General features: G+C 33.2%; 1 protein-coding gene across 10 annotated transcripts in view; it reads right to left on the bottom strand.

Annotated features, from left to right (window-relative positions):
- Positions 1–14897, bottom strand: part of LOC123539600 (adenosine receptor A1-like) — a 59605-nt gene that overhangs the window by 21407 nt on the left and 23301 nt on the right. For 3 of the 10 annotated variants that reach the window (XM_053526716.1, XM_053526719.1, XM_053526717.1), the window contains exons 2-3: positions 12426–12475; positions 10070–11445 (exon numbers count right to left, since the gene is read on the bottom strand). The exons of 4 other annotated variants lie outside the window; for them this stretch is intronic. In XM_053526716.1, the coding sequence (XP_053382691.1) occupies positions 10308–11342 (1035 nt within the window). In that variant the 5' untranslated portion in view covers positions 11343–11445; positions 12426–12475 and the 3' untranslated portion in view covers positions 10070–10307. Of the gene's footprint in view, positions 1–10069; positions 11446–12425; positions 12476–14897 lie in introns of those variants that run through there. 3 more of the 10 variants (XM_053526715.1, XM_053526722.1, XM_053526720.1) reach the window with 1 other exon arrangement.

Below are 14897 nucleotides of genomic sequence, written 5' to 3'. Positions count from 1 at the left end.
TTAAGATCTGAAAAGCAAAATATAGCTAAGATGAGTCAAAATGTCACCAGTACACAAAGTGCGACACTGGAGAGAGCGTTTATATACATGTTGTTGAACTACGATGCCCTTATTTTTATATCCATTTTCAGAAACAGAAAATTAGAAAAAGGAACCATCGATCTTAAAATTTTCAATGTGTTATATTAAGGTACCAGACCTGTCGCTATACCATCAAAGTAGAGCACCGATACTAGTCAAATAATACGATTAGAAGTACCACAAGAGAGTATTTTAATGACACTTCGGGATTCTTTTTAGAACGTCGAACTATCAGGATTTCACAAAAAAATTGACCCGATAACTTTTATAGAATATAGCTAAAAGATGAAAAGTAAGGGTAGATTTCTCGGATGCATAGAGCAATCCAAACACAGCCATGTATCGCAAAGGAGGCCTACAACAACAACAAGTTGCTGTAATGGCAAAACATAGTGATTGCAGATGGGGCAACGAGGCAAGATAAGCATATTTAAAGATAAAATATGTACTTTCAAATGATGGCAGGCTTTCAGAACTAAAACTGGAAACAGAGATAACATGTGCTCCGTGTGAAACATACAGATATAAGTTGATATATGTCCTTTTGTGCATAGTATCTTATTGATAAGGATCTATTTCTATTATCATTTGTTTGTTGTCTTTTTACATGTTTCTATTCTTTATTACTTTTAAATTGTTAATAATCATATTGATAAAAACGAGGCGTAGAATGTTTGTTTCCGGTATCCCGACCTACCCTAAATTCTTGGCCCGACCCTAAATGTTTTATGGCCTCGGATAATTTTTTTCAACTTTTTAACAGAAAGTTGCAAAACTGCACTTTTTATGCTTTAAACATGGTCAGTAATGTTAGAAATCAACTTACCGGTGCTCTAAATGCATTACCTTCTTATTTGTATACATTTGTTGATACAAAACTAATTTCCGAAAAGTCCCACTTAATAAAAAAATCCAAAATAAAAAATGTACCGACCTACCTACAATAATTTATTTTTAGCATGTTACCGGAAACAAACAATTTTTAAGCCTTAGTTGCCTGTCAAAATAATGCAAGGTTAAGGGAGTGTTTTCAATTATTGTCCAAGAACGACACAGCAAACATTTCTCGAATTTTTTGCAACATGTGGACATGCCTCAGCAAATGGAATTAATGAAAACGTTACTTAGATCGAATAATAAAAAATCTCGGATAAGTGCCAAAAGATCAGATGTCAAATTCCCTTTTAAGAGTATACATTGCATTACAAACGTATTGATATGTCGACATTTTCAATTGTTTAAACTTAAATTAAAACAACTATTTGTTACCTAGTTGATAAGTACTTTCAGCACAGTGTAAATTTTAACTAAAAGACAATCAGTTTTACAAATAGAGTTTTATATATATGAACTTTTTTATATAAAATGTCTTTGTAAAATATTTATCAAATGGTTAGTTTTTTCCAATACACTGTAACTTGTTTTTTATTTGCTTTATTTCAGTGAAATCTATTATGTTATACATCAAGTATGTGATTTTACGAACTCATTGCGCTTTAATACTACAAGTAACAACTCTTGCAAGTAAAATGATCTTAGCCACCCCCAACCCCAATGAACACAAACGTAAATGTTTGTTTGTTTGTTTTAGGTTTAACGCCGTTTTTCAACAGTATTTCAGTCATGTAACGGCGGGCAGTTAACCTAACCAGTGTTCCTGGATTCTGTACCAGTACAAACCTGTTCTCCGCAAGTAACTGCCAACTTCCCCACATGAATCAGAGGTGGAGGACTAATGATTTCAGGCACAATGTCGTTTATCAAATAGTCACGGAGAACATACGCCCCGCCCGAGGATCGAACTCACGACCCCGCGATCCGTAGACCAACGCTCTTACCTACTGAGCTAAGCGGGCGGGTGTCACAAACGTAAATGTATTTTAAAGCTCGATGTGGTGTGAATATGATTATAGTTCTATAGGCAAAGTACTATTTGTTCTTCTAATTTCAAACAAAAATAACTACCAAGTTGTAGTTCGCGTTAACTGAAGAGTTTTAAAGACAATTGTTATATAATTTTGTCTTGTCAAAGAAAGTGAATGTTTTTGGAGGCTCAGGTATCGAGAAAAGTAACTTTATATACCCTAGTTTTACAATGAATTATCACTCGCTATTACAAAATGGAAATAACACATTGTTGCTTTGAACAAGTGTCACATTTCTTTAAAGGCTTATCTATTCACCTTCAGGTTGAATTAGTTCTGTGTTGTTATTCATATCCGACGTGCTAAGCGAAATAAACATCAAGATTTTTTTATAAACATTGTATAAAAATTGTATTAGCAGACATCTTCAACAGGCGTTTTGCCAAAGTGATGTTTTTTTTGTGCTTTCGTTACCTATGGTCTAAGGATATATGACTTGTACTTTCCTACTACACTTGATATAAACATTAATAAAGAACATGCGAAATATACTGTTAAACATAATAACGTTCCAATTAAGACTTGTGAGCTGAAAATTTGAAATTAAATCAATGGAGCTATGTAGTACTTCAGTGATGAACTGATCTCAACACGTGCTTATACCACATTCAAAATGTACGTTTCCAGTAATGATATCTGTAAATGTGTGAAAAATCCTCTTTTTACATTTCAAACGGAATTAATTTTATCTAAAGAATCTTCAAGAAATGGCTGACTGATTAATTGACGAGATTAACAGTAAACAGTCCTCTAATTATCTAGGGTTTTTTTGACAGAAATAATTTGCAGATGGTGATCAATTAATTCGTTGTAAAGTAAGTTATCCCTTGTTTTTGGCAAAGTAAAACTTTTTGCAACTTTTTAAAAAGATTGATCGCACTGACTGCCATATAGTTAATGTTGCGTAGGCATGATATTTGCTTTGATGCAGTCAGAACAGTTCGTTTATTTCGTATAGATAAGAGTTTGTTGATTGATAAAATGAATGCGAATTTAATTTTGGGATAGACACATTCACGAAAGCCACGAACATCAATGGTTTTACCTAATACATAAACTATGATTAGACAGCACTATGTTTACAGTACGAAATATTTTTTAATCTTTGCTGTCGAAACATTTAAACGTGTTGAAAAATGCTTCAAATAAAGAAGCTTAAAGTAGCAGAAAATGCTGTGTAAAATGCAAAAAGGCCTGTCATTTTATAGAACAGCTCTACTACAATAATTGTATAGTTAGAATGTTTTCGGTGAACATGGAAAAGGATCTTTAAAATATACATAACCCATACGCTCTTATTTGTTGATGTAAGTTTAATCTCTACAGACAGAAAGCAAAAAATACTTTCTGTTATAAATGAGACAAACATCAACGTCGAGATAACGATTTTGTATTCTACAATGGTAAACATCGGCAATAAAATGAAATTGTAAAAGTATGTTTTATTCAACGGTTATGAAGAGTTTGCATACCTGCAGCAAAACGTGTAATTATTGGCCGTTTACCGATATATTTCATACTTTGTTTAATACCCCAGTCACACATACGGCGCGGATAGCTACGTCTAGCCACTGATAGAAACGTAGTAATCCGTATTGATCCGTACCTGAGCCGTACCTTAAAGTAGTAATCCGTATCAATCCGTACCAATTCGTACGGCTCAGGTACGGATCGATACGGATTACTACGTTTCTTTCCGTAGCTGGCCCCAAAGTACAATTAATTTCCCATAGGGTTACATACAAATATATCAATGCAAGGCTTTGACACAATGTTCTGAAGACAAACGCAAATACCTTCTCTTTAGAAATCTATCTAAAAGAAACACAAAAATCATTTTGAAGTGACCTGTTGACCTGCTACTTTTCTCCTCACATCTGTCAGAATGAATAGTGTATTGCATTTTTACAAAGTGAAGCGGTCCAGCCTACTTTTTGTACAAATCCGCAGACAGTCATTTGCACAAGAAACCATGATTTTCCAGAATTTTTTTACCCCTTTCTCTTCATTTACATCAGATCTATAAAATTTGGCTACTTTCAGAAGCTCGGAATATCTATTTACAATCAAATCCATCATGAAATGAGGGACCTCTTTTCTCTCGGATACACTTCCTTTAGTTGGGTAACGAAGGGCAGGTAACTGTACCTTGTTACCTATTTAGACCTATTTTCCTCTTCAAACTTAAAAATATTTTACCAGTACAATCTCAGATGTATAGCAAATTAAATCTGAAAGTTACACCTTTGTTGAGCTATGCACTAAAATTTGACAGCTTCCAATGTTACATATGGTATCGGTCAAATCTGAGCCAAAAAAAGTTCGCATACTTTTCAGATGAAAAAAGAACGCAAAATTCTATAACTTTTTGGTTTGATGAGATTTTCACCCAAAATAAAAAAACAGCATGTTTCCTTATTATATATCTATCCAAATTAAGAGCCACTTCAAGTTTGATTGCAATATCACTGTTCCAATTTTAGGAAAACTATTCATATTACAAAAAGCACGTCGAAATGCGTAGTCTACTCATATGAAAAAGTAAAATGTGAACTAAGAAAAATCCTGTAGCTGTCAAATGTGCCCTTTTTAAGCAGCCCAGTATGTGGCAAATGTGAGAATGAATAGCTTTTGTACATATATGTGTCATATACTTTTCAGTGATCATTCATTTATGGCTACCCTAAGTCAAATGAGCCAAACAGCTCTGAAAGTCCGATATGTGAGCTTACTAAAAAGCTTATGAGTCTTTCTGGAATTAATATTTCACTCAAATCTTACAGTTTATAGGCATTCAGTGCACTCTGTACATGAAATATACACACCATGACCATTTACACTACACAAATCTTACATTGTGTATCACAGCTGAGCTTTCTGGCAAAAACAGCCCCTATCTCTATAAAGAATGATTTTAGTGTACATCACTGCCTGCTGAATGTTCCAAACTGGCTAAATTTCTGCAAAAACCTTAATAAATATCAACCTGAGAAACTACAACTGGTGCTCCTAAATTTTCCGGTGACTAATATCAATGGAAGTGACCCTTCGTGTGATCAAACCAGGATCTTCGGTGTGATTGGAAGGCCTGCGGCCGAACAACATCTGAAATATGAGTCAAGCTAGTCATAATTTCTTAGATTGAATACTTAATCAGTTTACATGATTGTATGTATGTGCAAACTATAATTTCAAAACAATCTGACTGCAAAGAAAGTGAGAAATGCAAAAAAGTGCCCCTCAAAGCAACTTTTCTATGGATATTTATATCACAATCTCCTTTCCCCATACTGAAACTGTCATAATCCCATGATAATGTAATATAAAACCTCAAATTCAAGTCTTATATATGTAAAATGTGTCATAACAAACAGTCTGAAAAACAAAACTATCAATCACAAAGCAGTCTGTCCAGTTTCCTTGCTTTACTGACTGCTAGATCTGAAACAATGTTTACTGTTTTCGGGTAAAATTAGCTACAATCTGAACTGAGTATTCACACTGGGAATACAGCTTACTGCATCAACTATTATGTACAAATTCCTGTCCAATTTCATGGTAACTGATTATAAATGTGATCTCACTACCACACATGGTGTAGAAAGTAGTCATTATGGCAAAACTGACTGAAATAATGTTATTCCACTACAATTCTATTTTCTAGCTTTTTTTTTTGCTTGCGGGTGCAATTAAACGAAGTCTATTAAATTTTACAAAATCTCAGAAAGTACCTGATCTTGATTAAAAGCATCTAAAAAGGAATTATTTACCCATTCACAACACCGAACAATTGTCTTCGGTCAAATCTGAGAAGCTGTAGACATATATGTACAAAGGCGGTCAATCCCCGTCTATGCGACAAACTTCACATTGTCCGAGCGCTCTCATTTCAGGTTTTTAGGTACTAAAAGTGTAAGAAATCCAACAAAATAAGTAAATATACAATCCAAGACCTCAGATATGATGATTTATGCTCAATTAAGCAGTGAGGAAACGAATATGCAAGTCTAGTGTGTGAAAATCTGCCTGTTTTCCTTCAAAATCAGTTAAAATATGCCAATTTCAGGCCTAATCTGTTCAATTTTCAAGTCCTTGAACTGATTTTTCTTGCACATATCATGATTACACATATTTCTCTATTCAGACTGTGTGTACTGTGTAAATTCAAGTAACCAAATGAGCAATTAAATGTAAACAAGAATAGAAAAAATACATATCAGACTTTAGGTCAGATTTCCTCGGCCGCAGCTCAATTTCTAAAAAAAATCAAGAAAATATCACATCGCGGCATTTGTGATACCCCATTCTGTTTTACGCATACCGGTTTCAAACAAAGAACTTATAAAAATGCATTTCATGCATGAAAACCCGCAAAATTAGAAAATATCCAAAAATATGTAAACTAAAAGTAGAATTTTTCACATTTTTCAAGTGCATGTATACTTTTTACCCAAACTGAAGCAATTTCAGCAAATGTAATGATTAATCTAAATATTTACCAGATTTCTATGCCTACCAGCCATTCACTGTCAAAATTTCAGCCATGTAGATTGAAAAATGACAAAAATATTGACAATTTACTTTCTGACAGTTTCCATTATATCAGGCCCCAAAGTACAATTAATTTCCCATAGGGTTACATACAAATATATCAATGCAAGGCTTTGACACAATGTTCTGAAGACAAATACAAATACCTTCTCTTTAGAAATCTATCCAAAAGAAACACAAAAATCACTTTGAAGTGACCTGTTGACCTGCTACTTTTCTCCTCACATCTGTCAGAATGAATAGTGTATTGCATTTTTACAAAGTGAAGCGGTCCAGCCTACTTTTTGTACAAATACGCAGACAGTCATTTGCACAAGAAACCATGATTTTCCAGAAATGTTTTACCCCTTTCTCTTCATTTACATCAAATCTATAAAATTTGGCTACTTTCAGAAGCTCGGAATATCTATTTACAATCAAATCCATCATGAAATGAGGGACCTCTTTTCTCTCGGATACACTTCCTTTAGTTGGGTAACGAAGGGCAGGTAACTGTACCTTGTTACCAGCTAGACGTAGCTATCCGCACCATATGTGTGACTGGGGTATTAAGTATCAATTGAACATTTTATCGAACGTTTTAAGAGATGGTCATGGTTCATTGCAAAGCTATTAATATTAAAGGAATTATACTCCAGATTGGCTAAAATGATCTTTCTATAAAAATGAATTTTGATAATATTACGAACGTCAGAACATGGGTTTTTGTTTCTACACTATCTTTAAAAATGCGAAATCAAGAAAAAATTTCTGTGCAGGGAATCGAACCAGAATTGCTTCGGCAATTAAAGCTTTTTTTGACATTTTGACCATTACACCACTGTAGGAATTCGTACTTTACGCCTCTTTTTATCAAGCTTTATAATTAAGAACAATTTTACCTTCCGTATAAACGTCTTTCAATTTTCAATGGAAAAATTAGTGAAAGCAACTAATTCTCTTGTGTTTCCATATTATATACTCCGTCAGTTACTAAGTTTCATAGCTTTCTTAAGAAAAAATAGCAATAATTTTTTGATATAATAAATTTTCTTTTATTCAAGTTATCGTTGCACGACCTGGAGGACAGTCCGTGTAAGATAGTTACATTAACTGAAACATAAAAGCAAAATATTAAGCTAATATTCAGGCATATGTTTGCATCCCAACGGATGTGACCGAAAATTACGACTTCAGTCGACATTCCTTAAATTTAACATTCTATATTTTTGGGTTAACTTCAGTAATTTTCAGACCGTACATTGCATTACTTATAAATAAAGTAATTTCAGAACGGATTTAGTTTTGATAGAAATATGTTCATTTAAACATGTACTAGTAGGTTTCTTTGATTGGTAATAACCGTAACTTGCAGCGAGGTTTTGTAGTCAAAATATTGTACTCTATGTCGTTTTACATTTACAAAACTCCCTTATTCTGCTATCGAACTTCAAAATAATGAAGATGTTTAAGACAGAAAACTTACTTTACTATTCATATGCATTATTTTTCAAATGATATTGAAATCATCACAAAAAGATATTAATACAGTTCTGGAAAACCAGTGACGCGATATAGATAATATGATTAACTACAGAGAAAATATAAAAATATGTTTACTTGCAGGAAAAAATGAATACATTAATCGAAATATGCAAGATGCATCATCAGTGTTTCTCAATACTGCACTTAAAAAGTATACAACAAAATGAATGATCATGCAGTATTTAAAATGAAGTTGAATGGAATGTCACATTTATGTAACTTAAAGGTTAAATATATGAATCACATATTAGAGTTATTTTGACCAAAGGTCGGCAATTATCTTATTACCAGCATTCTGTATACTTCAGTGTCCGTTTGGCGGTCGTAAAACGTGTCACTGTACTTGGACTTAGTAGTGCAGTTATTTCTAGTGCTTATGGAAATCATTCAATGTTCGTGTACAATAAAGCTTAAGTTAAGCCGTTTCTTAAGGCCAAGAGGGGTTGCCGTTGAATTACTTCTCTTGGATAAAAAGTTCAATTGAAGTATAAATATGCAACAGGGAAAGCCATGTTCCAAAAACGCAACCTTCCCAAAACGCAACGCAGCACGTGAACACACATACACTCACACACAAAGCAAGCACACTAGGACAAAACAAACAAAAAAAGGAGCACAGTGGGGCACCGCCGGCATAACCAACACTGGAAAGCTTAAACCGGCTTATGATGCATCTAACCTCACTTTTCTTCCAGCCATGTTTCAAACCATGTTCCTATTTATTAACTTTGTTGCATTCTGACTTCAACAAGATGTATGTTCGAGGTGATACAAACATCATCATAGATGATAAAAACTGTAAAAAAGTATTGATAAACACTTTAAGCAGTCTTTTTACAAAAAGGATGTTAATCGCACTAAAAATGTGTACGCATTGTTTTTGGTTCTGGTCAGATGCTTATTTTATTCAATAGTGGTTTTTATTTGAATATGAGTAGACCAGTTAGATTCACTACTGCCTTAGAGCATGGAAAAAAGATATTGTACAATTCTGAATTTAATGTATTCTGTACAATTTACGCTATTTAATTGCTAAATATTCGATTCTAAAATTATCTATTCAGTAAAGAAAGAACTTTTGCAAATTTGGTCACATAATCGCATTGACTCCTAAAGGTATTAGTCTTTGTATGAGAAAAATCGGAAAAGGACAGGTCTGCTATGCCTATATTAAAAGGTAGTTTTATGTCTGGATGTCTATTTCACTTAAAAATCAAAGAACTCAACAAATATTAAGAAGGGGTCCTGCAAAGTCCCATTTTACAATGTAAGTCCATAGAAAAATCAGCAGCAGTGTCTCAGTTTTAAAATTTACCACCTTTCTTAATGATAACTTATATATTATTTTCAATAACTCTATGGCTTTCTCTAGTGCTATATATCACGCTTGGCAAGTCTCTACCTTTTTGCACAATATCCTTAATTTCGTCCTTTACGAAAATACATTTTGTATTAATTTTCAAATTGCTTCGTATAACATTAAGGTAATTCTGAACGTTCAGATCAACTCTTTTTCTACAATGTAGAATTTGATAAAAAAAATCCCTACACTTATATAACTTATAAAAAAATGGAGCTCACACAAGTTTTCATAATGGGCGTGTTTAAGAAAATCGAAATGATTTCGATAACATTTTTGCGAATAGATGTTTCTACAATGTATATTTTCATGAAACGTCTTAGAGTCGAAAATATATATGGTCTAAAATGTGATGAAATAAAATGTATAGACCCTTGTGCTTGTTTTGGGGATATTTGCCCATGATTAAGATCCATATATAACACGTAGATTTTAAGATGTTATTTGGAAATATGTAAAGTGTCAATAGTTTTAATGTCATATTTTATCTTTAGAAGTAACGTTGCCATTTTTGATAAATTTAGTCACGAGTTGCCATCATGATATTAAACGATTTTCATTTCCGTACACCATTTCCAGGCTTTATTTTACGTTATCCAGATAAATGACGTTACACCATTACTTTAGGTTTATGTAATGTGCAGAACAAACTTAACAGACATTTAAGTGGACTTGTTCGCCCACAAAGAAAAATGTAAAGTTAAGAGGCTCAATATGAAATAAAGGTGTCCATTTTATTCAGATTTGCACCAGTTTTCATCAATAAGGAACAACAGTATGTTTCATCTGCTGCTATCAAGTGAGTAAAAGTGTGTTAATCTAATATTTGATACGTTCATATTGTTCTATTTTATTCTATTTCTATTTTATCGGTTGCAGCACTTAGTCAAACGGACCCAAAAAGCAAAGAAACGTTCTTTACACGAAATAAATACCTCCTTAGTTTCCTGTCTAAACTGCGACGCCGTCAAAAAGTATATGTAAAAATTCAGTGCATAGTTGACGTATTTTAAAACCAACAGAATGCGTTCCAGATAAAGCAAATAAAACATCCGTAACTTTGAGGTTGATCGTAAGTTAACTTGCTGAACAACAAAAATAACTCCGTAAGGGACTTGTGTAATGAAAAATATAGCATTGATGATAAGTACTAAAATGAAGATGGGCTTTCCAAAAGCTTTTGGTACTGTTTTTGAACTAGTTTTTCTGGAGCGTAGCCGCACGATCGTTATTACAGAGTTGAATAAAATAACGAAAAATGGAACGACAACATCTAAGCAATAATCCAGATGAACAATATGGTCGATGAAAAAATCACGATATTCATTTTTTATTTCACAATATGCTTCTCCCATGTGATGAAACCAGCCGTTGAGTAGTGCCATACTTGTTGATACCATCCAGATAGAGACAACACTGGCTCTAGCAACATTTACTGTGCACACATTCTTCATTCTATATGGTATACAAACACTTAACATTCTTTCCACCGAAATAGTAGCCAGTGTCCAGGAAGAAGCAAGCATACCTAGAAGTGGATATCCTTTTTCTATTTGACATTCAAAATCAGATGTGTATGTCACCAAGTTTGATCGTACCAACCAAAAATTAAAAGTACGAAAATTAACGCACAAGTCGGCGAAGGCTAGCGACAAAAAGTACACACAGGTAGATGAAGTCCCATGCTTCTCCTTTGTCAAGATGCTGACAATCAAGATGTTTGCAGGAACCGCAAATATCCATATCATGAATGCTAGATACTTAACACAGATGTTGTAAATAAGCACTAAACTGGTAGGCAGTAAATCCACAAGATTTTCATTGGTTTGATTGACCTCTGAGAAGGAATTAGCACTGTGTCCTGTTATCCAAGTTGTGCTGTCCGCCGTAACTGATGCCATCAAATACACAGTTCCGTTAAATGTTGATGTATGTCCCAGCACGCTATTGTCGTATTTTTGAAGACTGATGAAATTATCAAAGTTCCAAGTCAAAACTTTCTTCCTGAAGATTTAAGATATGAATTTACTTTACATTCAGTACAGGACTGTAGTTTATATAAGTTTATATCTATACTGTGTTGTTGTGAAGTTGTGTGATCAATGCAGCTGTAATATAGCGATTATATTAACAGAATTACAGGTTTAAAAAGTTTGACATTAATATCATTTGCTGGAGTACATCCGCATATTGCATAGAAATGCTAGAAAAATTTGTCACGTGCTATGCAGGGTCAAAAAGTTGATGAAAAGGACTTGAACCACTACCCTTACATTAGCCCTTACCTTAGCATAATCGTTTTAAACCTGTAATTCTGTTAATATATCGAATTGTGCAATCATATTTTCTTCATTTAAATTATATTAAAGGAAGACGTTTCCCTAAATATTTTAGTAATGGATGTTTGGCTGTGTTTGTGGTGCTCGGTAAATAATGAAATGTTATGTTTTTGAAATAATTCTTTTCATTTTTTTGTCATTTCAATGAAAACTCAAATATTTTACAAGAATGTGATTCTTGTAAATAAAATGATATAAGCCTATCCACCCCTCCCCACACCCCCCCCCCCCCCCCCACACACACACCGCTTCCCCTCACCAAACCACCTAAAAGGAGAGAAAATCTGTAATATTAATTTACGATTTATGTTTTCCCTAAAATATGTATTATATGAGTTTAAAAATTGCCGTTTAGCAATTTTGTTAAACGTGAATAATACTGATTCTGTCATAAGAATGTTGCAATTATACAAAATATTGTGCATATAATTAGCAAATAATAGAATGTCGTAATGCATACTAATAGATAACAAGCATACTCTACAATAACTACGATTTCAACATACCAGACACAAAGAAAACAGTTGTTCTGCCTAAGACAATAGACTAGTCTAGTTTAGATATTATATAGAATAGGCTGAGGTAAATATTATTTTTAAATTTAAACGTGGAAAAAGTATAAAAGACTTAAGGAGTAATACATACCTATATTTTAGAATTTAGTTATTTCCACATAAATCCTCTGAATTACTCCCCTGTAGAACAAAAATAAAAATTCTAAAGAATTTTTTATAACCGTTTTGTGTAGACAATATTTAAAATAAAATTAGTAGCACACGCCTATATTTATTTCAGACTTTCCACGCAAGTGTTTGTTATGATTGAAATTTCACGTTCTGTCATGGCAGGTACTTTGCTGCGGTGAGTAACAAATGTGTTTTATCATATATTATGACAGATTGTTATGATTTACCTATGACAGATTCATAGTTAATAGTACCTAATCAACTGAAAGGTTCTAATTAATTCCAATGTCAGTTTGATTATAATCAACGAAATGGACATTGAAACAAAATAGTACTGGTGCGTAGCATTTTGCATGGATATATATAGTGATCTATTTGCATGCGTCATAGTAAATCCGCTTGCTCCAAGGTAGAAAAGTTTTAAGAATGTTTATTAGAGTGTGCACTTTAGAAAGTTTGGCGATAAACCGGATTTGTAAATGAGTCTCTTATTCATATTTTTTGCTTAATTGATTATCAAAATGTGTATCATGATAGGTGCCGCTACAAGAAAATTAAAGAAGAAGCTAATCTTAAAGAGCAAAACTGTGGAAATTCCTCTCTTATTTCTTGTAAACTTCGTACGTGGTAAAGTGAATAATGAATGGGGACAACGCTGTAAACACTTTTCGGCTTGTTATATTTCAGTTACAACTATAGAAAAAATACCTTTTGGTCAGCTTTACAACTCGGAAACGAGCGAATGAGTTAGTTAGTAAATGAGTTGGATTTTACGGCGATTCGACGTTAACGTAATAAAGAGAGAGAAATTTAAGCATTACACTTATTCTAACTTATACAAACATCATCAAAGAATTCCAAGTCGTAATAAACAAGTTATGAAAGTATGAAAAAGTATTGATAAACATCTGCTAAACTGACGTTAATCGCGTACTGAAATGTGGTTTAATATTTATCAACTCAAAACATGTTATAGAAAGATATCAATGCTCTACAAAAGTCTAATTGTGCGCATATACTGTAATACAATACAATGTACTTTGTGTTAAAACCGGAAGAGAATGACGTTGTTAACAAACTATTCCAGGTTTGTTGTTTTAATAGATTGAAACCTTGGTTGTTTTATTGATACATTTTAAAAGTAGTCAAACACATTTAGGCAATATTTCATGATATTTTTCACTTTTCGTATTATCTGGTGGATACAAACAATTATAACGATAGGAAAATGAAATCATAATGTCACTACCAATGGAAATCTAACATGTATTAAGCTCTTAGTAAAATCAAATAAGTTTAAATGATCAAGTATCTAGTTAACCATTTTGATACCCATCTTTGTAGATATTCCGCTAGTTCTTATTCTGCGTTTTCCTCAGGTTATGTTACATATGTCTGGAGTGTTCGGGAAACACTTTGTCAAAAATCGTTTTATTTTCAAAGCAAGAAGTTTTGACACTTTTTATTTGTCACGTGGAGTTGTTTCTGTTCAATACATTTTTAAACAAATGTTTTATTTCAGGTGAATTTCTGAACTTTGTCGGATTTCATAACAAGGTGTAATAAAAGTTTACTAGTTTATACTAATCTATATTAGGTCAATTGTGAAACAAGTTCTGCAACTTATATTAATCACTCTCCTCTCGACACCTCATTCATGATGGAATCCGTCGCCATGAGAAGACGCAAGTTTCCTTTTTTTAATGCTGGTCACAATGAAAGGGAGCTACTGGTACCATTTTTTACGTCTTTGGTATGACGCGGCCGAGGATCAAACCCCTACGACATCCGCACTCGAAGCGGACACTCTAACACTAGGCTATCGAGGCGATTTATAGAGCTGTATTTCAGTTGGTCTGGATTTTGTAGGATTATGGTTCGAGCTTTTCAGGTACCAGTATACATTTCCTACATATAATTAGGAATTTACCTTTCTCAAGTGTACTTTACTAGGTCTCTGTTCGCGTATCATGATTGTTGAATATTTAAACACTATAAGTCACTTTATATATACGATTATGGTAGGTTAAGGCTTGAGAGAACGTTAACATACATGCTGTTGCACTAAGATGCCCTGAGTTTTATATCCGTTTCCAAAAATCAGAAATTAGTAAAAGGAACCATCGATCTTAAATTGTGTTATATTTACTATCAAAGCTGAGCACCGATATTGGTCAAACTGATACGATTAGAAGTGTCTTGTGTATAAAGTACCGAAAGAACAAACAAACACTCAAAGAGAGTATTTTGATTCAAGATTTTTTAGCAAACTGATTTTGAATACTTAGTAATACATTTTCATAGAATTCATAATATTACAACTATATTCAGTTTCTTTACATTTATGACACTTTGCGATTCTTCTTAGGACGTCGAACTCATGTTTATCTACAATATCAGGATTTCACAGAACATTGACCCGAGAGTGATG

This window comes from Mercenaria mercenaria, chromosome 16 (genome assembly GCF_021730395.1).
Source record: "Mercenaria mercenaria strain notata chromosome 16, MADL_Memer_1, whole genome shotgun sequence".
Classification (NCBI taxonomy): Eukaryota; Metazoa; Mollusca; class Bivalvia; order Venerida; family Veneridae; genus Mercenaria; species Mercenaria mercenaria.
The sequence above is the reverse complement of the archived record's forward strand: the minus strand, read 5'-3'. Positions and strand labels throughout refer to the sequence as shown.